The sequence below is a fragment of the Oryctolagus cuniculus genome, chromosome 8 (assembly GCF_964237555.1).
Source record: "Oryctolagus cuniculus chromosome 8, mOryCun1.1, whole genome shotgun sequence".
Taxonomy (NCBI): Eukaryota; Metazoa; Chordata; class Mammalia; order Lagomorpha; family Leporidae; genus Oryctolagus; species Oryctolagus cuniculus.
This window is the reverse complement of record NC_091439.1, coordinates 122,685,441-122,705,589: the sequence shown is the minus strand read 5'-3', so window position 1 is coordinate 122,705,589 and position 20,149 is coordinate 122,685,441. Positions and strand designations below refer to the sequence as shown.

At 49.7% G+C, this 20,149-nt stretch overlaps 2 protein-coding genes across 4 annotated transcripts in view; both read right to left on the bottom strand.

The window, feature by feature from the left end:
* LOC138843573 (phosphatidylethanolamine-binding protein 4-like) overlaps positions 1 to 7,224 on the bottom strand; it is a 209,527-nt gene extending 202,303 nt beyond the window's left edge. Inside the window, exons 1-2 of the mRNA XM_070048173.1 lie at positions 7,008 to 7,224; positions 6,778 to 6,914 (exon numbers count right to left, since the gene is read on the bottom strand). Coding sequence (XP_069904274.1) covers positions 6,778 to 6,908 — 131 coding nt within the window. The 5' untranslated portion in view covers positions 6,909 to 6,914; positions 7,008 to 7,224. The remainder of the gene's footprint in view (positions 1 to 6,777; positions 6,915 to 7,007) is intronic.
* A 4,450-nt stretch (positions 7,225 to 11,674) lies between these two features.
* Positions 11,675 to 20,149, bottom strand: part of LOC127486595 (forkhead box protein P4-like) — a 69,237-nt gene continuing 60,762 nt past the window's right edge. Inside the window, exons 9-11 of one of the 3 annotated variants that reach the window (XR_011378517.1) lie at positions 16,086 to 16,149; positions 15,145 to 15,337; positions 11,675 to 14,675 (exon numbers count right to left, since the gene is read on the bottom strand). Coding sequence is in view for 1 of the 3 variants with exons in the window: in XM_070048167.1 (XP_069904268.1) it covers positions 16,131 to 16,149 (19 nt within the window). In the remaining 2 variants the exon portion in view is untranslated. Of the gene's footprint in view, positions 14,676 to 15,073; positions 15,338 to 16,085; positions 16,150 to 20,149 lie in introns of those variants that run through there. The other 2 variants (XR_011378518.1, XM_070048167.1) reach the window with 2 other exon arrangements.

Below are 20,149 nucleotides of genomic sequence, written 5' to 3'. Positions count from 1 at the left end.
CTATGCACTGTGGCCCCTGATCTGCCCTCAAGCACCAGAACCCCTGCCTTCTGTCTGCCTGCCAAGGACTTGACCTTGTGCTTGTCAGAGCAAGAAACTTGGGGTCAAATTTTGACAAATGGGATTACATCAAGCTGAGAAGCTTCTGCACTGCAGAAAAAAAACTCATCGAAATGAAGAGGCAACTGACAGAATGGGATAAATTATTTGCAAACTTATAAAGAATTAATATCCAGAACCTATCAATAACTCAAGAAACTCAACAACAAAACAAATAATCAAGTTAAGAAATGGGCAAATCCTTAAAAAAAAATTTTTGATTAAAAAAAGGAGAAAGAAATGGGCAAAAGACTTGAACAGGAATTTCTCAAGAGATGAAATCCAAATGGTCAACAGACACATGAAAAAATGCCCAGGATCACTAGCCATCAGGGAAATGCAAATCAAAACCACAATGAGGTTTCACCTCACCCCCGTTAGAATTCCTCTCATATAGAAGTCAACAAACAACAAATGCTAGTGAGGATGTGGGGAAAAGGTAATGCGGTGGGAATGTAAACTGGTGCAGACACTGTGGCACTGTGGAAGACAGTATGGGGATACCTCAGAAATCTGAATATAGACCTACCATATGACCCAGCCATCCCACTCCTGGGAATTTACCCAAGGGAAATGAAATCAGCATATGAAAGAGGTATCTGCACCCCCATGTTTATTGCAGCTCAATTCACAATAGCTAAGACATAGAACCAACCCAAATGTCTGTCAACTGAAGACTGGATAAACAAATTATGGTGCATGTATATATACCCTATGGAATACTACACAGTGGTTTAAAAAAATCCTGTTGTTTACAACAAAATGGATGGATGCAATAGGAAACCATTATACTTAGTGAAATAAGCCAGTCTCAAAAAGACAAATACCATATGTTCTTTCTGATCTGTGGTAACTAATAGAGCACCTCAAGGATAATCCATATGCATGCAATTGACATTTTGAAATGTGATGATTTTGAATAGCCTTTGTCTTGACTGTTGAAGAATAGTGTTTTTTTTTTTTTCTTCATTCTATTTGTTGAACTGTTTACTTAGTGTAGGGTTAACCTTATGGATATAAAGTAAACTGAAAATAGATCTTTGCAAAAATTAAGAGTGGAAACAGGAGAGGAAGGAGGAAGAAGGGTCAGAGTGCGGGCAGGAGGGAGGGTAGGGTAGGAAGTATCACTATGCTTCTAAATTTGTGTTTACGAAGTACCTGAAGTTTGCATACCTTAAATAAAATTTTAAAAATTGTTTAAAAAATCTCAATCTTAATAAGTGATCTAAGTATAAGTGTTTAAAAATAAATTTGGGGGGGGGGTGTGTTCCGTGGCTCACTTGGTTAATCTTCCGCGTGCGGTGCCGGCATCACATATGGGCGCCGGGTTCTGGTCCCGGTGGCTCCTCTTCCAGCCCAGCTCTCTGCTGTGGCCCGAGAGGGCAGTGGAGGATGGCCCAGGTGTTTGGGCCCCTGCACCCACATGGGAGACCCAGGAGAAGTTCCTGGCTCCTGGCCTCGGATCAGCGCAGCTCCAGCTGTTGTGGCCATTTGGGGAGAGAACAGGTGGACAGAAGACCTTTCTCTCTGTCTCTCCCTCTCACTGTCTATAACTCTACCTCTCAAAAAAAAAAATCTTTAAAAAAATTAGGTAAATACAAATTTAAAAATAGAAACAAGATGGAAGAAACCTGTAGACAGGGGAAAGAAAAATAAAAAGACAGTTATAAGCATGAGAATGTATTCTTGCAAAAGATTAAGGGAAAAGTGTTTTTTTTGTTTTGTTTTGTTTTGTTTTGTTTTGTTTTGATAAATAGAGGGCATCTTTTATAAGAATTTTTGTCCTAAAGCAAAATGATTGGATGACTCCAGACTGGAAAGGAGAAGATAGGACAAAAACTAAAAGTTTAAGTTGCAGTAGGTGTGAGGTCACAAGAGGTTTAAAATGAAAAGATCTTAGAAAATGCTATGTGTGAGAGAAGTGACCCTAACTTTAAAACCTTGTTACAGGGTTTTCTAAAACTTGATCATTAATATCAAAGGTACAGTAATGTAACATCAGAAACCCATCTTCTGTTAAAGCAACAAGGTTTTCTGTTAGTGAGAAAGTCTGTGGGAAGTTTTTGACCTTTTAATCTGTTTTTTGTTTAATTTTTTTGGACCATCTGCTGGTCCGCAGTTTCCCCTTTTCACAGTTTGCCTTGGTTGGTGGCTGTGTTCCTCGACTTCAGAGCCAGTTCTTGTGAGCTCTGTGGGATGCCAGGTGCCCGGACACTAAACGCTGATCTCAAAAGGGGGTAGAAAAGCTGGAGTCTCTACTAGTGGCTTTATCTTCCAGTAACCAGCCAAGGAAGCGAACACCTCACGTTTCACTAAGGTAATCTCTAGAGGCCAGTGCTGTGGTGTAGTGGGGAAAGCTGCCGCCTGCAGTGCTGGCATCCCACATGGGCGCCGGTTCTAGTCCCGGCTGCTCCACTTCTGATCCAGCTCTCTGCTATGGCCTGGGAAAGCAGTAGAGGTTGGCCCAAGCCCTTGGGCCCCTGCACCCGCATGGGAGACCTGGAAGAAGCTCCTGGCTTTGGATTGGCCCAGATCCGGCCATTTGGGGAGTGAACCAAAGCACGGAAAACCTTTCTCTCTCTCTCTCCCTCTGCCTCTCTGTAACCCTGTCTTTCAAATAATAAATAAATCTTTAAAAAAGAAAAAAAAAAAAGGTAACTTCTCGAGTACTCTACTGTCTTTGTCAATTTTAACAATTTGCTAATTGTTTGGAAAGCTGGTTCTTAAAAGAGTTAAGACTGTTTGGGGATATCTACTGATGTACCAGACTCGACTGATCACTCTAACTATGAGTAAATCTGGGCTATGGCCCTGGTTAAATGGACGGGTGTTGTTTCACAGTGATAAGGGATCCTATTTGACCAGACATGTTATGTCCTTTCGGCATCTTTATTAGGCTTTCTCAGAATCAAAGTTCTACATTTTTTTGACTTTTGAGATTTCCAGCTGGGCCCCTGGAAATGTCAAAGGCTGGTTCTCTCATCTGTAGAGGCAAAAGGTAATTAGGCTCTTTAGATCTGTACGGAAAACACTCTCAAGTTTTACAAAAGCTTTAGATAGCAGCTCTACTGGTGTGTCATGAACAGCAACTGTTGTGCAAGGCTGCGTTCCCAGTCCTGACGGTTATCTCGATAAAAAGAGGACTTAGAGACCTCGCAGAGACCACTGAGCGGCCCTCCCCGCCACAGCCAGGGGCCGTAGAGGGACCCCACTTTGCAAAGCCTCCAGGGGCTTTCAGAACCGAAACCGTCTCCTGTCCACTGCCGAGTTTTATGAGTTTAACCAGGGCCATTCTGAGCCTTTTGCCATCCACGGTTCCGATTTTTCTCTGAAAACATTCACAGTCAGATTCTCAGAGAAGACTCCAGCAAACGCTCTGACTGCTTTAAGATCACCGGGTGAGATCGGATTGTCCAGAACTGAGAGAGAGAAAAAAAAAAAAAAAAAACTGGAAAATCTACGAAACAGCAAATGGAGAACAAGAAAAAAATTAGTTGCACAAGACTGAATGACTTCGTGAAAATTTGCGGATTTCTATGTCTTTTATTTAAAATATTGCATTTCAACTTCTCGGTTCAGGAAAACTTCTTGCTATGAATTCCGTGGTTTACAGTGCTTTGGTAAAGCATAGTTTTGTAACCGGGGAGGGAATGCCTGCCTTTGCCTCTTAATTAATTTCTCTAAAATTCAAAACCTTTTCCGAAGATTTTCCTTTTTTGTGGCAATGTGATTATCTGCATGAGTTCAGTAAGAAGCTGCCCTGGTGGTAAAGGATGTAGTTGGAAACGTTGGAACATCTACATATCATGCCTGAGAGTCCCAGCCTTGCAGTGACAGAGTAAATGGAGCCGTCACTTCCCAGCAGGCTCTGAAAACGCAAAAGATTAAGACACTCTAGTTTAAAAAAAAAAAAAATCAAAGTCTGCCCTGGATTGATTTTTTAACGTTGAGAATTTTCCAGATCTGAGATTATATGTCGGCTGCTAGGTTGTAACGTTCACTGTTAGATTATAATCCTGTTCATGGAGACGTAAGCCTGATTTGTTCTGAGCTTGGCACCTATTTCCTGCCAGAATTCTCCGGAAACACAGTTCACAGCAAGATAATACTGGCCTGACCCTTTGAGACGATGCCTCGTGCCTACTGACCTGTTTAACATGGCCTCCAGGTAAGGTTAGTCTGAGAATCACTCCTTCTAAAACCTCTTTGTTGCTCAGAGGTGGCTGAAAGGGTATTTGACAAATACTTCCCTCCCGAGGTGGAAACACACCAGCCAGCAGGTCAAGTCCAGACCACAATGGGGGATGAACGAACTCGGCCCCAAGACGACTGGTCAGAAAATGATCGTGATCAGAAGGTGGGAATAAAGATCAAGATGGCGTCACTGGCGTCAACCCTAAGCAGGATTAGACACAGCCGAGAGGTTGCAAAGGAAGGGTTCCTATACATGATTATCTGATAGTAACCGCTAGGACTTGGAATAACGGCTCACAATCTGGGGTGGGGGATGACTGACGGCGTACACTTCAAAGGCCTGGGCGTTGCCACCAAGGCTGGCTGATGTGTCTGAGAGTAGCAGCCACCTGTGAGGGATGGCAGGAGACACACGGATCCCTTGTGGCAGCCCACCGCCACGCACACAGCTCATTGTGTGCTGCCATTCTGAACAAACACAGGGAGGTCACCGGCTCCCGTGTGGCCCTACAGGGAAATAACCAAGCCAGACTGATAACTGAAATGTTACTGTAAAACGCTATCTAGCGTCATCTTTGACTCCGGTCACCTTGCCCCCATGCCTCTGGGGAGCCTGTGTGTGACTGATTATAGGTGATTGAACAAGTGTGGCTGTGCAGCAGTAACTCCCCCAGGAAGCTTTGGGAATCGTAGCATGGCCACCAGGCGTCCTAACCCAGAAGGCTGCACTCAGAGCCCTCCCCTGTGCCTTGTGCCTTAGCGGAGGTAAGAGGGCAACATTCACACCAGCTTGAAGAAATAGAAATGCTGGAGGCCTTGGCTTCCTCTTGGATAGACAGGAAGATGTAATTTGGGTCTTTGTTGGGTTCAACGAAGGTGGAAAAAATATAGAAGCCTGCCAGTTCACTCCTGGTCTGGGACTGGAAGCTTCTGGTGGACAAAATAATCATCTTCCTGGCTTTTACTATGGGTAGAGGAATACTAGCCATTGCCGTGGAATGTCGATGCCCCTGCACGATCATGCTGTGCACACACTGGGCCAAGCGCCCCTCCAACCCTGAGACAGCCCACCCTGCCCCTCATGAAGTAGTCAGAGCAGTCCCTCGTCCCTCAAGACTGAGGAGTCATGAGAAACAGGGGGAACGGAACCAAGCCCCCCAACAGTGCCTGGGTAGCATAACTCACTGAGCTGAGGGACTGGTCCAGGCCACCCCACAGGCTCTGACCACCAGACTCACTTGCTTCTCCAATAGATAACACCTTGATGGCCAGTATTGCCCCCAGGGGTTTTGTTTAGGGGAATTCCAGGCTCAGGGCAGGAAACACGCAAGCCCACACGGCCATTGTAATGATCCCTGAAGAGTACGGCATTGCTGACCATCCAGGAACTTGGACATGAGCTGAACATGTAACCAGACCAGATGACCACTGTGGCCCCAGCCAGCCCCTCCTCACCACGACGGAGGCCAACACGCACAGCCCCTGTCTGTTGCCCCCCTTAATCCTGACTCCCCTTCCTTGGAACCTCAAGAACCCCAAAGCACCCTCACTCAGCAGGGTGATAGCTCTCTAACTCGGAGATCTGCTACCCCTGTCATGCCTTGACAGATTAAACTGCCTCCCTCCTTTGCCCTCAGCCCTAGTCCCTGTCACCTTGAGTTGGCACTGGGGACAGGGGCCAGGTTTTTGGTAACAGATTACAAACCCAGAACTCTCATGCATGGAAACAGCTTCACGGACCAGAAACATCAACGGCTGGCTGTGCAGCAGTAATTCTCCCAGGAAGCTTTGGGAATCGTAGCATGGCCACGATTTGTAAGGAAACATGCAAGACAGCATGTGCAAAGCCAATGTGCAGGAGAAGCCGGAGGGTGAGGCAGGGGCCCTTCCTCCCTCTCCCCTTGTCCCGGAGATGGCCTCAGTGGGGCGTCACCCTCCTTGGCCACTAACCCCCTTGTGAGGAGATGGTGACATCAGGTGGCCTGGGAATGGGGCCTTGCTTTTCTAACCCTCAGAGCTGGGGAGGGAAAGGTTGAGCTCCAGGCTTCCCAGCCAGCTCAGTGTGGGAGAAGCTTGCGCCCGTGGGTGGGAAGAAGCTGGCCTGGGTGGCCACCCTCCCTACAGCGCCCCCAGAGGAAGTATTCCCCGGGGGCCTATGACCAGATAAAAATCTCGCATAGCAAGGGCCCCCCACACGCCTCCTTCTGATTGCCACTTTTTGCTCCATAGACACTGGTGGAGGTCCCTGGGACGGGGGCACTCTGGGCTGTAGGGGGCAATGGTCTCTCTCTCTCTAGGACCCAGCAGAGAGGCTGAAGCCAGTCCCCTAAAACACACAGGTTTGCAGGGCTCCAGGGCAGCCTGCCTTGCCTGCAGCCCTCACCCACGTTCGGCCCAACCCACAGCAGCTGGCTCAGGAGAACAGGGCCCGCGCTCTGGAAGCAGCCCTCCCTGGGCGCCCGCAGCCAGCCCGGCCTGCCTTACTTGCAGAGGACGGTATCTTCGTCCGGCAGGGCCTCGTACACACACGGGTCATTCTCGTCCTCGTCTCCCGTGGCCACCATCACGACGCCCAGCAGCAGGGCTGCCATGGCCAGCCTCGTCGTCCAGCCCATGGGCACCTGGAACAGGAAGAGCCGTCAGAGTGGCTGGAGTATCTCCAGGGGCTCCCCTCCCCGCTGTCCGAGCCTCCCCCACTCTCCCCAGCGGCCCACCTGGTGGGCCAGAGCCCCAGGGGGAAGCAGAGGGAGAAAGACGTGCAGGAGCTCCCTGGGCCCTGCAGCTAAGCCACCTCCCGGACACGGGGCCTTGGGAGGACCTGGGCCTCCTCCAAGCAGGACTCAGTTTGCAGGCTCCTCCCCCGGCAGGGCAGGGCGCGGCTTTGCTGTCGCTCTTGTCCCAGCCACCAAGGCAGAGGCCAAGCGGCCAGCCAGACGCACCGACAGGAGCCCGCACCTGCTGCGTGTGGGGCTCCTGGGGCTTTAAGGTCGCCCTGGCAAGAAGCTGGTGACCCAAGGCTTAGGGCTAAGGGTGGGTCTACGCCTCTCCAGTCCACACAACACCCCCGCCCCCGTCTCAACAGCCCCCAGGGTGCCCAAAGGTGGATTTGTCTGCACAAGGCCACCTGGTGTAGGAGGGGCTGCCCCCCGGGGTGGGGGTGGGGTTCCAGGCCAGCTGGGAGGGGCCAGCAGAGTTCAGAAGCCTGCACCTTGCAGCTGTGCTGAGCTAAGCACTCTCCCGAAATAATAGTCTACGGAGGAGGCCTGCGGAGCCGGGGATCCGACCCTGTGCAGGAACAGAGGGGGGCTCCCTGGGGAGCAAGCCTGCAGCAGGACCCCCTGGACTCTGGTGAATGGCAGCCTCTGCAACCACCCGAGGGAGGGGGACGTCCCAGCACGCGCCACTCAGGGCTCTGCAGGGCCGCGGGGAACGGGGACTGGGCACGTCCCCCAGCTACCTCCTTGCGATATTGGGTCTCCCCTTTCGGAACACAAGCAAAGGGCCCCTCGTCTCTCCTGGGCCTCGCTAGGGAGGGCGAGATCACAGTGGTAGAGTCCCTGCAGCCCGAGCGTTGGAGGGGCCGTCTTCCACACGGCCTGCTCTCTGCCACCATCCCTGCTTCGCCCCACCTCTCCCATGAGGCCTCCTCCAGGGCTACCAGTTGGCACACTCCCCCACTGCCAGGCTCCCCGAGGCGTGCCAGGCGCCTCCATGGAGAACTGCCTCCCAAGGTCCGCTCTCCCTCCTGGGAGTGTCTACAAGTAGCACCCCCACGGGGCCATGGTGAGCATAACAGGAAATGAACTAAGACTCATCGTAACTGCCCGGTGACTTGTGGGCGGTCTCCTGGTTCCCCTTGATGCATTCATTCACTCAGTTGCGATGCATTTCATCCATAGGCACTGAGCCCCTGTGCTGTGCCTGGCCTCATGCGGGGCCCTGGGTACATGGATGGAGCAGGGTCCCGGTCCTCACACAGCTCACAGGACAGCCAGAGCCTGAGCCAGAGGCTGTCAGGGTGGTGGCTCGAGCCTGGGAGACTCTTGACTGCAAAGTGGCAGCCACCACGGAACCCAAAATGTGCCTGAGTGCCGACAGCTCTCAGCAGAAACCCGGTGTGACTGCCTGGAGGCGGGGGTGACCACGGTGTAGGATGAAATAAAATGACAAGGACTGGTCCGTGCCATGATCCAGTGCAAGGCGGCTTGACTGTAATTCTAACCAATGATGCTCCCCAGGCTGCTGAGTGGGCGGCTTCCCTTTCGCCAGTGCTGTGGGAGGGCTTTAATTCCTACCTGGGCTGCTCCCACAGGCAGCGGGAACTGAGCAACCCAGTCAGAGAGAGGGTTCATCTCTGGGCTTGTGGGCCTTCTCGAGGAGCAGGTGGCAATCTGTGACAGGCTCGGTGCCTGGCTGAGCCGCCATCTCAGCCACACAATGCCGCGTGGCTACTTCGGTGAGCTGCTATGCCCTCCTCGGGATAAAGGGAAGCCAGCAAGCCAGTTTCCCAGGGGACCGCGCTGTCATCTGAGGGACACCCGGCTGCCAGACTCTGAGATGCCTTCTACACCTGGCTCAGCAGCCCAGCCTGCTCCACGGCCTCCTCAAACCCAGGCCTGCGGTTCTTCTGGTTGCTAACCTGCCCTCCTCGTCTGTCGGTAGATTAAACTACGTCTTTCCTTCACCCGCAAGCCTGGTCCTCATCCTTTTGATCCGGCACCAGGGATAGGGAGGAGACTTGGGGTAACCGTGGAGCCGCCTGCAGTAGGGACTCCTCCTCACTCCACGTGCTGGGCACTTTGGTCCCTGAGTCCCATGCCTACTGTCTGAAGCAGGTCCTGTGCTCGCCCGTGCGTGTGGCAAACTGGCCACTTCTGGCCCTCACGGCCCTTCTTGTCACGGAACCGCTCTCAGCCTTCTGTAAACACCAGCAGGAAGCTCGCCGCTCACCTGGCCCCCAGCTGCGGGCCCCCGTGCTTGTTTCTCGAACCTTCTCTGTCTTGTTTTTGCAGGGCTTCTGGGCGGGGAGACACAAGTCCCCTTCCGCGTCACCAGCTGACTGCTGCCCTCACTGCCTCACTTTCGGGAGCTCCCACTGTTGGTGCTCACCCCTGAAATGGTCCTTCGGTCACCAGCTCCCGACGCCATGAACCTGACATGCCTCTGCCATCCCCACCCCCACCTCCCAGGGTGCACTGCACCAGTACTCCCGGAACTCTGGGCACCCCCATCCCTCTGGGCCGCTTGTGCCCAACACCCCCACCGCTGCCCAGGCCTCACTGCCCATCTCTAAGCAGACACAGGCTCCTGCTCTTTCCCTCCCACCCAGACCAACCCACGCAGGCCCTCTGTACGTAGACAACAAATTCCTCCTCACCCTGTGCTCTCGTTCTTAATGTTAGAAATTGAGGGGTGGGCGTTTGGCACGAGAGTTAAGATGCCACCTGGGACACCCACATCCCGTATCCAAGGACTTGGGTTCAAGTCTTGGCTCTACTTCCAATTCTGGCTTCCTGCTAACACACAGCCTGGGAGGAAGCAGGTGATGGTTTAAGTCGTCGGCCCCCTGCCACCCACGTAGGAGCTCTGGATGGAGCTCCAGTCTCCCGGCTTCAGCCTGGCCGAAATCTGGCTGGTGCAGGCACTGGGGGAGTGAACTAGTGCATGGAGGATCTCTGTTTCTCCCTGTCTTTCACCTGTAACTTTTACCAGCTACAACTCCGTGGCTTTGGGACACTCCCTCGGGGTGTCACCACGTCCACTCTCATTGCCGGGCCTTCTCACCAGAACGCCCTGTGCTCACTGTCAGTGCCTCCCGGTCCTCCCCTTGCTGCCCCGCCCCGAGCACCCTAGGCTACTTCTCTCTCTATGCTCTGGCCTCCTCTAGAGGGCTCTTCCAACACCTCCCGCCTCCCTTCCAGTCTGCTTTGCCGTCACTGTGGTGGACACTGTCGCCACTACAACCTGCTCCATCCCTAGCAGTCTAAATTCAAGCCATCGCTCTGATCCTAATCTCTCCACTCTGCTGCTCCTCCCGCTACGCCTGATCTTTCATCTCATTCTGCACCCTGGTGCCTGGCCACTCTCCTGTCCTCTCCTATTTTGACTCCCTCCCCGCTGGGGCCTAGGTCCCTTGGGCCTTTGTCTTACTATTTGCGGCCAAAATCTCCAAGGCCATCCCCTTTCTCCTTAGACGGCAGCCATCAGGTGCAACTCCAGGTCTGAACCAGTCCACGGATCTACCTGCTGCACTAGACACCCTGCTCCCACCTCCCAGAATCCTGTGCCTCCTATAGAGCCAGGGGTAGGAGGGAGACGGGGAAACCCTGTGCTAAGTGGGAGAAGCCAGTCACAAAAGATGGCAAACTGTGTGATTGTTTTAGGTCCCACATTTGAGAAAGAACGTGCAGTATCCGACTTTCTGTGTCTGACTTATTTCTCTCACCATGACGTCCACTTTGCTGCAAATAACAGGATTTCTTTCTTTATAGCTGTATAGTATTCTGTTGTATATGTACACCACATTTTCTTTATCCATTCACCTGATGATGGATACCGACATTGATTTTGTATTTTTGGCTACTGTAACAATGCTGCTATAAACGTGGTGCAGGGGCCGGTGCTGTGGTGCAGTGGGTTAATCCTCCGCCTGCCGCGCCAGCACCCCATATGGGCGCCAGTTTGAGCCCTGGCAGCTCCTCTTCCAGTCCAGCTCTCTGCTATGGCCTGGGAAAGCAGTAGAAGATGGTCCAAGTCCTTGGGCTCCTGCACCTGCACGGGAGACCTGGAGGAGGCTCCTGGCTCCTGGCTTCAGATCAGCAAAGCTCCAGCCATTGCGGCCATTTGGAGAGTGAAGCAGCAGATGGAAGACCCCTCTCTGTGTCTCTTCCTCTCACTGTCTGTAACTTTTCCTCTCAAATAAATTTAAAAAAAAAATTTTAAACATGGTGCAGCAGGTGTCTCTTGGATACAATGAGTCCATGTCTTTTGGGTATGAGTTCATGTCCAGATCATACAGCAGCCCCATTTCTAGATTTCAAAGGAATCTGCATGCTGGTTTTCAGGCTGGCTGGCTGATATACACTCCTACCAATAGTGTATGAGTGCCCCTTTTCCCATGTCCTCACTAGCATTTGTTACTTTATGTACTTTTGATAACAGCCAGAAGCTGGTGAATTGCGTGGTTATGTGAACCATCTCAATAAAGCTGTTTCAAAAAACAGTCCTAGCAAGAGCAGCAAAATGGAAAAAGAATCTCCAAGCTCTTGTTCCCCCATGGAAATTCATTCATTCATTCACTCTCTCACTCACACACACCTGCTGAACTATCTTTATTACTTTTAAAATTATTCTTTAAATATTTATTTGTATAAATAAAAAATTTTATTTTTAAATATTTATTTGAAAGGCAGACTGACAGAAAGAGGGAGAGACACAGATCTTCCACTTGCTGGTTCATTCCCCCAAATGGCTGCAACAGCCGGGGCTGGGCCAGGCTTGACCCAGGAGCTGGGAACTCCATCTGGGTCTCACATGTGGGTCTTGCAGGGGCCTAGTCACCTGCGCCATCTTCCACTGCTTTCCCGAATGCATTAGCAGGGAGCTGGATTGGAAGCAGAGCAGCCAGGAGTCAAAGCAGCGTCCTGATGTGGGATGCCAGGACTAAGAGCCGCAGCCCAGCTGCTGCACCACGACACCAGCCCCTGCACTAGGTTTATAGGGGCTTTGGAAAATAGTAAAAAGTTTAGAGCAAACAAATGGATGTCCAAGCAAGAAAAGGCCCCTTCAGAGGGGTAGCAAGTTTCATTCCCTTTCTCCCTTGCTCCGCCTCCTCCCAGGCAGCAGTAGTCTTGGTACGGAGGAGACAGTAACTGAACCCCCACTTCCCTCTCTCAAACCAGGGGGGCAAATCAGACATTATGTGCGGTGTTCCAGTCTGGCTGCCTGCAGGGCTGGGCTCTAGGTTTGATCTAACCTGGTCTCAGCTGAGCAAAGGGGCAGGCACTGGTCGGGAAAACAACAGAGACGGCAGGCCCTCGGACACCTGGGACAACGCGACAGACTGAGATGCCCCACAGACCACGTAAGGTCCCCAGGAGCAGCTGGGGTGCGACTTTGGGCAATTAGCACATTCAGAGGCGCTGTGGACGTGGGGGAACTGAGAAAGCCACACGCAATCCGCACGGGACACCTGCTCAGTAGAGAGCAGAGAAGATGCTCATTCAGCCTCTTTGTCAGGCTGCTCCTGGGCTCAACCAAGCTGGGCTAACAGGTGAAGGGCTGGCCCAGCACAGTCGATCCGCAAACACTGGAAGAAGTGGTGTTTTTCCTTCCAGAATCTCAGTTTTCAACCACAAAAATCACAAAGCATACAAAGCAAAGGTAAGCAAAGTCCACTCAAAGGAACAAAATTTAATGACAGATGCTATCCCTGAAAAATCTTAGTGTATTAGCCTTTAAGATTTATATATTTGAGAGGCAAAGTTACAGACACAGAGAGGGAGAGACAGAGACCGGTTTTCCATCTGCTAGTTCACTCCCCAAATGGCTGCAATGGTTGGAGCTGGGCCAGGCCAAAGATAGGAGCCAGGAGCTTCTTCTGGGTCTCCCCCAGGGGTGAAGGGGCCCAAGGACTTGGGCCATCTTCTACTGCTTTCCCAGACCATCAACAGGGAGCTGGATCAAAAGTGGAGCAGCCGAGACTCAAACTGGTACCCATATGGGATGCCAACCCACTATGTCATAGTGCCAGCCCCTAGACTAGTTTTTGTTACATTAACTAAAAGAGAGAGCTACATCTTGGGGAGAGAGGTGCATCTTGGGAACAAAAAAAGGTTTACGTTCACACAGAGTTTGCAGATCACAATTCAGGAGTGGGTGGCCCCATTAGTTTGGTGTCTGATGGGCCTTGGCCATGGTGGAGAGGAAGTGGAGGAACAGGATGTGAGCCAGGAAGGAGAGCGAAGCTGGGCCAAACTCGGCTCAATAACCAGCCCTCTGGCTGCTCCACTTTGACCCAGCTTCCTGCTAATGCTCTCAGGAAGGTAGAGGAAGATGGCTCAAGTACTCGGGCTCCTGCCATCCACACGGGGACCAGGATGGAGTTCCAGGCTCCTGGCTTCTGCTTGGCCAAGCCCTGACTGTTGAGGTCATTTGGGGAGTGAACCAATAGACAGGAGATCTCTTTCTCTTTCTGTCCCCTACTTCTACCCCGTAACTCTGCCTTTCATATAAATAAATGAACAAACCTTTAAAAAAATAAATAACCAGCCTTCTCCCAAGAACAACCCTCTGAGAGCAGGCCCCAGAAACCTTAAGACCTCCCAACAGGCCCACCCCTTGGATACCATAATTAGATCAAGTCCCCACCCTTAATCCCTCAGTCCTCAACTTTAAGACTTCAGGGTTTAAACATCTGCATGGATTTGTGGAGATTGGTTCTATTTAATCCAGTTTTGGCTCCCCAAAACCGATGTTTTCTGCACATACAACATAACAATCATCCCATCCCCCAAAGTCACAATGTCTTAATGCAGCCCAATATTAATGCCTGAGTCCAGAGTCCAGAGTCTCATCTGAAACTCGAGGCAAGCTCTCTTCCCTGTGACTCCCTGTGTGACCAAAAAGCAGTTTCTTACTTCTAAGATACAATGGCAAGGCAGGCACAGGCACATTTCCCTTACAAACAGGGGAGACAAGGAAATAGAAAGACTTGATAGAACCAGAAACCAGCAGAGCAAATGTGAAGTCCTAAGGCTCCATGCCTGCCACCCTGAGCACACCGGGATGGGGGCTGGGCCCCCAACGGCTTGGGCAGCCTCACCCCTACAGCTCTGCGAGGCCCACCCCATGCTTCAGTTTCCACAGGGTGGGCGTCTCATCTCTGCGACTCCAGTAGGCAGGGCCTTCTGCTGCAGCTCAGAGCCCTCATTTCTGCTCGGCAGTATTGTAGTGTGGGCTCCTTACGATGATGCTTATCTCCATCTCGGCCCTCAGTTTGTCCAGAACATCCTTGGGAATCTAGGTTGGAGCCTCTCTGGTTTTGCTGGTCTGTGTCCGTGTGGCCGATCCCTGAGGCTGCCTGCTGAGCTCTGTGTCTTGCCCAGGCTGGGCTGGCACCCTGCTGGCAGCTCTCCTTGGTGGATGGCCCTTGTTGCTGGCACCTCTACTTTCCCAGGGTCTCCTCAGCAGCTTCACCCTGCCCAGCTCCCCCTGCAGGGCTCCAGCCCTGCAGCACAACTCTGGTTTCCCAGCTTTGAAATCTCGGTGGAAGCTTCCATGACCCCAGAACACCTGCAGCCTGCACACTTGCAAAGCCGGCATCATGGGGACAATGCCAGGGTCTGGCGCTAGAAGGAGACGTGCCGGGACCAGGCGAGCTTCTATAAGTATAAATATAAATATAAATTATTATTATTATATTTATATTATTATAAATTATTTAATTTATAATTAAATTATATATATTATTATAAATTATTATATATATTATATTATATTATATATTATATTATATTATATATATTATAAATTATTATAAATTATTTAATTATTATAAATTATTATTATATATTATTATAAATTATTTAATTTATAATTATTTAATTTATAATTAAATTATATATATTATTATAAATTATTATATATATTATATTATATTATATATATTATATTATATTATATATATTATAAATTATTGTAAATTATTTAATTATTATAAATTATTATTATTTAATATTTAAATATAAATATAAATATAAATAAGTAAATAAAGTTTTTTAAAAATCAGTTTTCCTCAAATGCCCCTTCCCCTCACATTATCCCAACCATAGAACTAAGGAAAGACCCTACAGCACGTAATCTCACTGATGTCTCCTTCTTTGCTTTTTGGTAAAGAAGCATTTAAATTTGGTATTTTGCACATATCAGTTTTTGCTTTAATAGAACAGTCTGTGGTTTCCTACACATCCTCTTGTAGTCCTGAGTTTTACAGGGAAGTAATCAGAAGATCGGGGAGGTTTTCAGCTTGTCCAAGGTCCTGCAACTAAGAAACAGAAGAGCTGAGTTTCTCCGATCCAAGCCCTCCTTCCCCACACATCTTCCAATACCACTTGTGCTTCTTAAAAGTTCAGTAGCCCCTGGGGCTGGCACTGTGGCACAGTAGGTTAAGCCACCACTTGTGGCACTAGCATTCCCTATCAGAGTGCCGGTTCAAGTCCTGACTGCTCTGCTTCTAATCCAGCTCCCTGTTAATGAAGATGCCTGGCCCAGCCCCAGCTGTTGTAGTCACTGGGGGAATGAACCAGAAGATAGAAGATCTCTCTTTTAAAAAATGCATTTATTTATTTTAAAGGCAGAGTTACACAAAGAGAGGAGAAGCAGAGAGAGAGAGAGAGAGAGAGAGAGAGAGAGGTCTTCCATCCATTGGTTCACTCCCCAGTTGGCTACAATGGCCGGAGCTGCGCTGATCTAAAGCCAGGAGCTTCTTCCTGGTCTCCCACATGGGTGCAGGGGCCCAAGGACTTGGGCCATCTTCTACTGCTTTCTCAGACCACAGCAGAGAGCTGGATCAGAAGAGGAGCGGCCGGGACTCAAACTGGCGCCCATATGGGATGCCAGCACTGCAGGCGGCGGCTTTACCTGCTCTTCCACAGCGCCGGCCCCAAGATCTCTCTCTCTCTCTCTCTCTCTGCTTTTCAAATAAATGAAATAAATCTTAAAAAAAAAAAGGTCAGAAAATGCATGCTGTCATTTGTTCCCCATTTCCTTCACACAGGCACCAAAGCCCCTACCTGTGGTCTGTAGTTCTCCCTTCCACGTGCAGCAGCCAGCAGCAGTTACGGGGAGCTGTGGGACCTGTGAACACATGGGAGGGCAGGCTGAGCTTCCTCCTCGCTCAGGAAGAGCCTTGGTGCCACCCTCTGCACCAGCTGAGTCACCAAGCTTTAAGTTTCGTTTCCCAGAGAAGGTACAAGACTGAGGCTGTATGGCTTATCACAGATTCCCGGGGCTGTCCCATGTATGTTGCCGATGCCTTCTAGGAAAACGCACGTCTCTGCCATTGAAGGCAAAGGTCGAAAGCACATGCACACACACACACACACACAGAGAGAGAGAGAGAGAGAGAGAGAGAACACACACACACACACACACACACACAATGTCCCTGCCTGACCTGCAACCTGGTAATGCCCAACTATTAACTACTCCAAAGATGAGCTCAGGGCCAGCGCCGTGGCTCACTTGGTTAATCCTCCGCCTGCGGCGCCGGCATCCCACATGGGCGCTGGGTTCTTTCCCAGTAGCTCCTCATCCAGTCCAGCTCTCTGCTGTGGCCCAGGAGTGCAGTGGAGGATGGCCCAAGTCCTTGGGCCCTGCACCCATGTGGGAGACCAGGAGAAGTACCTGGCTCCCGGCTTCGGATCAGCGCAGCTCGCCGGCCGCAGCAGCCATTAGGGGAGTGAACCAACGGAAAGAAGACCTTTCTCTCTCTCTCTCTCTCTCTCACTGTCTAACTCTGCCTGTCAAATAAAATATATATATATATAAAAGATGAGCTCAGCCACTTCCTAAAGTCATTCACGTTATCCTTTTTGTTTTGTTTTGCTTTGTTTTGGTTAGCAACTGTTAAGGGGCCCGGCACTGTGGGGTAGTGGGTAAAGCCACCGCCTGCTGTGCCAGCAGCTCTGGCCATTGTGGTCATTTGGGGAGTGAACCAGCGTATGGAAGACCTCTCTCTCTCTCTCTCTCTCTATATATATATATATATATGTGTGTGTGTGTGTGTGTGTGTATATATATCTGGCTCTGGCTCTCTCTGTAACTCTTTCAAATAAATAAAATAAATCTTGAAAAAAATGATAATTAAACTGACATGTCCTATATCTAGCAGTTAAGACAACTTCTATACCACTGATGGGCCAAAAAGCATTCATTTAAATAAACTAAAATTCTTAAAATTAAATAACCCTAAAGATATTCATAAAAAGGTATAAAATACAGAGCTGGCACCATGGCACAGTGGGTAAATCCTCCGCCTACAGTGCCGGCATTCATATGGGTGCCAGTTTGAGGCCCAGCTGCTCCACTTCCAATCCAGCTCTCTGCTGTGGCCTGGGAAAGCAGTAGAAGATGGCCCAAGTCCTTGGGCCCCTGCACCCATGTGGGAGACCTGGAAGAAGCTCCTGGCTTCTGGCTTCAGATTAGCGCAGTTCCAGCCATTGTGACCAACTAGGGAGTGAATCAGTGGATGGAAGACTTCTCTCTCTCTCTCTCTCTCTCTCTCTCTCTCTCTCTGCTTCTCCTTCTCTCTCTCTGTAGCTCTGACTTTCAAATAAATAAATAAAACTTTTAAAAAAGGTATAAAATACCTCTAAAATTACATTTACCAAGGAATGTATATTTTCAAATATTCATATCAGAAAGAAGTTAGAAAGAAAATTAGTGAGCTAAGCATTCAACTTAGCTGAAGGAATTAAAAGAACAGTGAGAAAAAAATGTAAAAAGAAAGTGACTTTTTAAAGAAGGTAAGAGGAGAAAATTAATACAGAAAATCCACCCATGCATACAAAAAAGGAGAGAGGACCAATAAAGCCAAAATGAATTATTTGAAAATAACAATAGTTCCATAGCCTGGGCCTGGGGAGGCACAGTAGTGGAAAGAGAAAAGCTACCATATTTGAGAGATACTGTGAAGACTGTGTCAATACGACTTGGGTACTGATTTCATTTGCAGGTGGAAAAGTCACTCCATTGCAAAAGATAACTTCATTCAGTCAAAGAAAGAGATATAGATGTTTTGGAAACAAACTCCTATTTTCACCTTTTTCTCCCAATGTAACATCCATGAACATGCCAAGAAAATGGAAGAGTGCCAGCACCGTACCAGTGTCTCTATCAAGGGAAGGAAGAATCACGGTGCAGGCCCAGGCCCACCATCCCCGGAGTCTCTCCTGAGCCTTTGTGCCTGCATGGATTTATATCCCTTATCTCACGCCGTTCTACCAAGTCTGCTGGGTTTGTATGTTTCTCTGTCTCCCATGTAGGTCCAAAAAAATATTTGTTTATTCACATTGTATTATTTACATGAAAAACACAGAACATATATTTCAAAGAGGGGAGCACAGTGAAGCAGCGGGTAACTCAGAGAAGGAAGCTCTCTGGGGCCCAGACGGAGACAGTCGCTGAAGTTCTTCTCCCAGAGCCGTCAGATAGGTCCCCTTGCCTTTGTATTCCCACGTGCACTTTATCCCCAAAACCGGGGCAAGTAGTGTTGGTGTTTTTGGTGGTTAGTACCTAAGACCCTTTGTATCCTTCCAAAGTTTGAAGCAATTGAAAAAACAGCATAGGTGATAGATGAATGACCCAAGAATCGTCAGCTGTGCTTTTATTAAATTTCCTATTGCCGCTACCAACAAATGACGGCAAGATGAGTGGTAACCTCACAGGTCTGAAAGTCCTGAGTCCACAATGGGTCTCCCCAGGGTGTTGGCAGGACTGTGTCCCTTCTGGAGGTCCTAGGGCAGAGAGAGGCCCTCCCCTGGTTAGATGGCGGGAGAGCTGTATCGACACAGTAGCTGAAATAGGATAACGTGGAAAAGCACTGGGACCACCAGAGTCAGGCTTACCAGGAAGGAGCAACAATATGTGTTTGGAGATGTCTGCTAAACTATCTGCCTGTTTTTTTTTTTTGTTTTTTTTTTTTAAAGATTGATTGATTGATTTGACAGGCTGAGTGACAGGGAGAAAGGGAGAGACACAGACAGAGAAGTTGTTCCATGTACTGGTTCACTTTCCAAGGCTGAGCCAGGCTAAAGACAAGGAGCCAGAAACTCCATCCAGGTCTCCCACACAGGGGGCAGGGGAACAAGCATTTGTCCCAACATCTGCTGCCTTCCCAGGATGCAGTAGCAGGGAGCTGGGTTGGAAGTGGAACATTCAGCAGGACTCAAAGCGTTGTTCCAATACCTGCTGCTCTATCTCATCTCTGCTTAGAAACCCCCATGGCCAATACTGTCAGAAAACAATCACATGGGCTCCTTTTGAGCCTGGTGTAACCAGTGAGCCAATCGACAATGGCCAAGAATACAGAACTCTGGTGTAAAAAATTACCTGCTTCCATGCGGATGCTTATAGAGTTATTCATTTTTTAAAGCTTTATTTGAAAGGCAGAGGGAGAGAGAGGAGAGAGAGAGAGAGAAGAGAGAGAGAGAGAGAGAGAGAGAGAGAGAGAGAGATCTTCCATCAGCTGGTTCACTCCCCACATGTCTGCAATGGCTAGAACTGGACCAATCTGAAGCCAGGCGCCAGGAGCTTCCTCCAAGTCTCCCACGTGGGTGCAGGGATCCAAAGACTTGGGCCATCTTCTGCTGCTTTCCCAGATGCATTAGAAGAGAGCTGGATCATAAGTGGAGCAGCCGAGACTCGAACTGGTGCCCATATGGGATGCTGGCGCTGAAGGCAGCAGCTTTACCTGCTACACCACAGCGCTGGCCCTTTACGGAGTTATTCTCTAGACTGAAAGACTATTCCATGGGGCCGGCATTATGGCACAGTGGGTAAAGCCGCCACCTGTGCTGCTGGCATCCCACATGGGCACTAGTTCAAGCCCCAGCCGCTACTCCACTTCTGATCCAGCTCCCTGCTAATGACCTGGGAAAAGCAGTGGAGAGCGACCCCCTGGGAGACCCAGATGGAGGTCCTGGCCCCTGGCTTCAGCCTGACCCAGACCCAGCCATGGTGGCCATTTGGGGAGTGAACCAGTGGATGGAAGATCTCTCTCTCTCTCTCTCTCTCTCTCTCTCCTTCTCTGTAACTCTGCTTTTCAAATAAAAAAATAAATCTTAGAAAAAGGAAA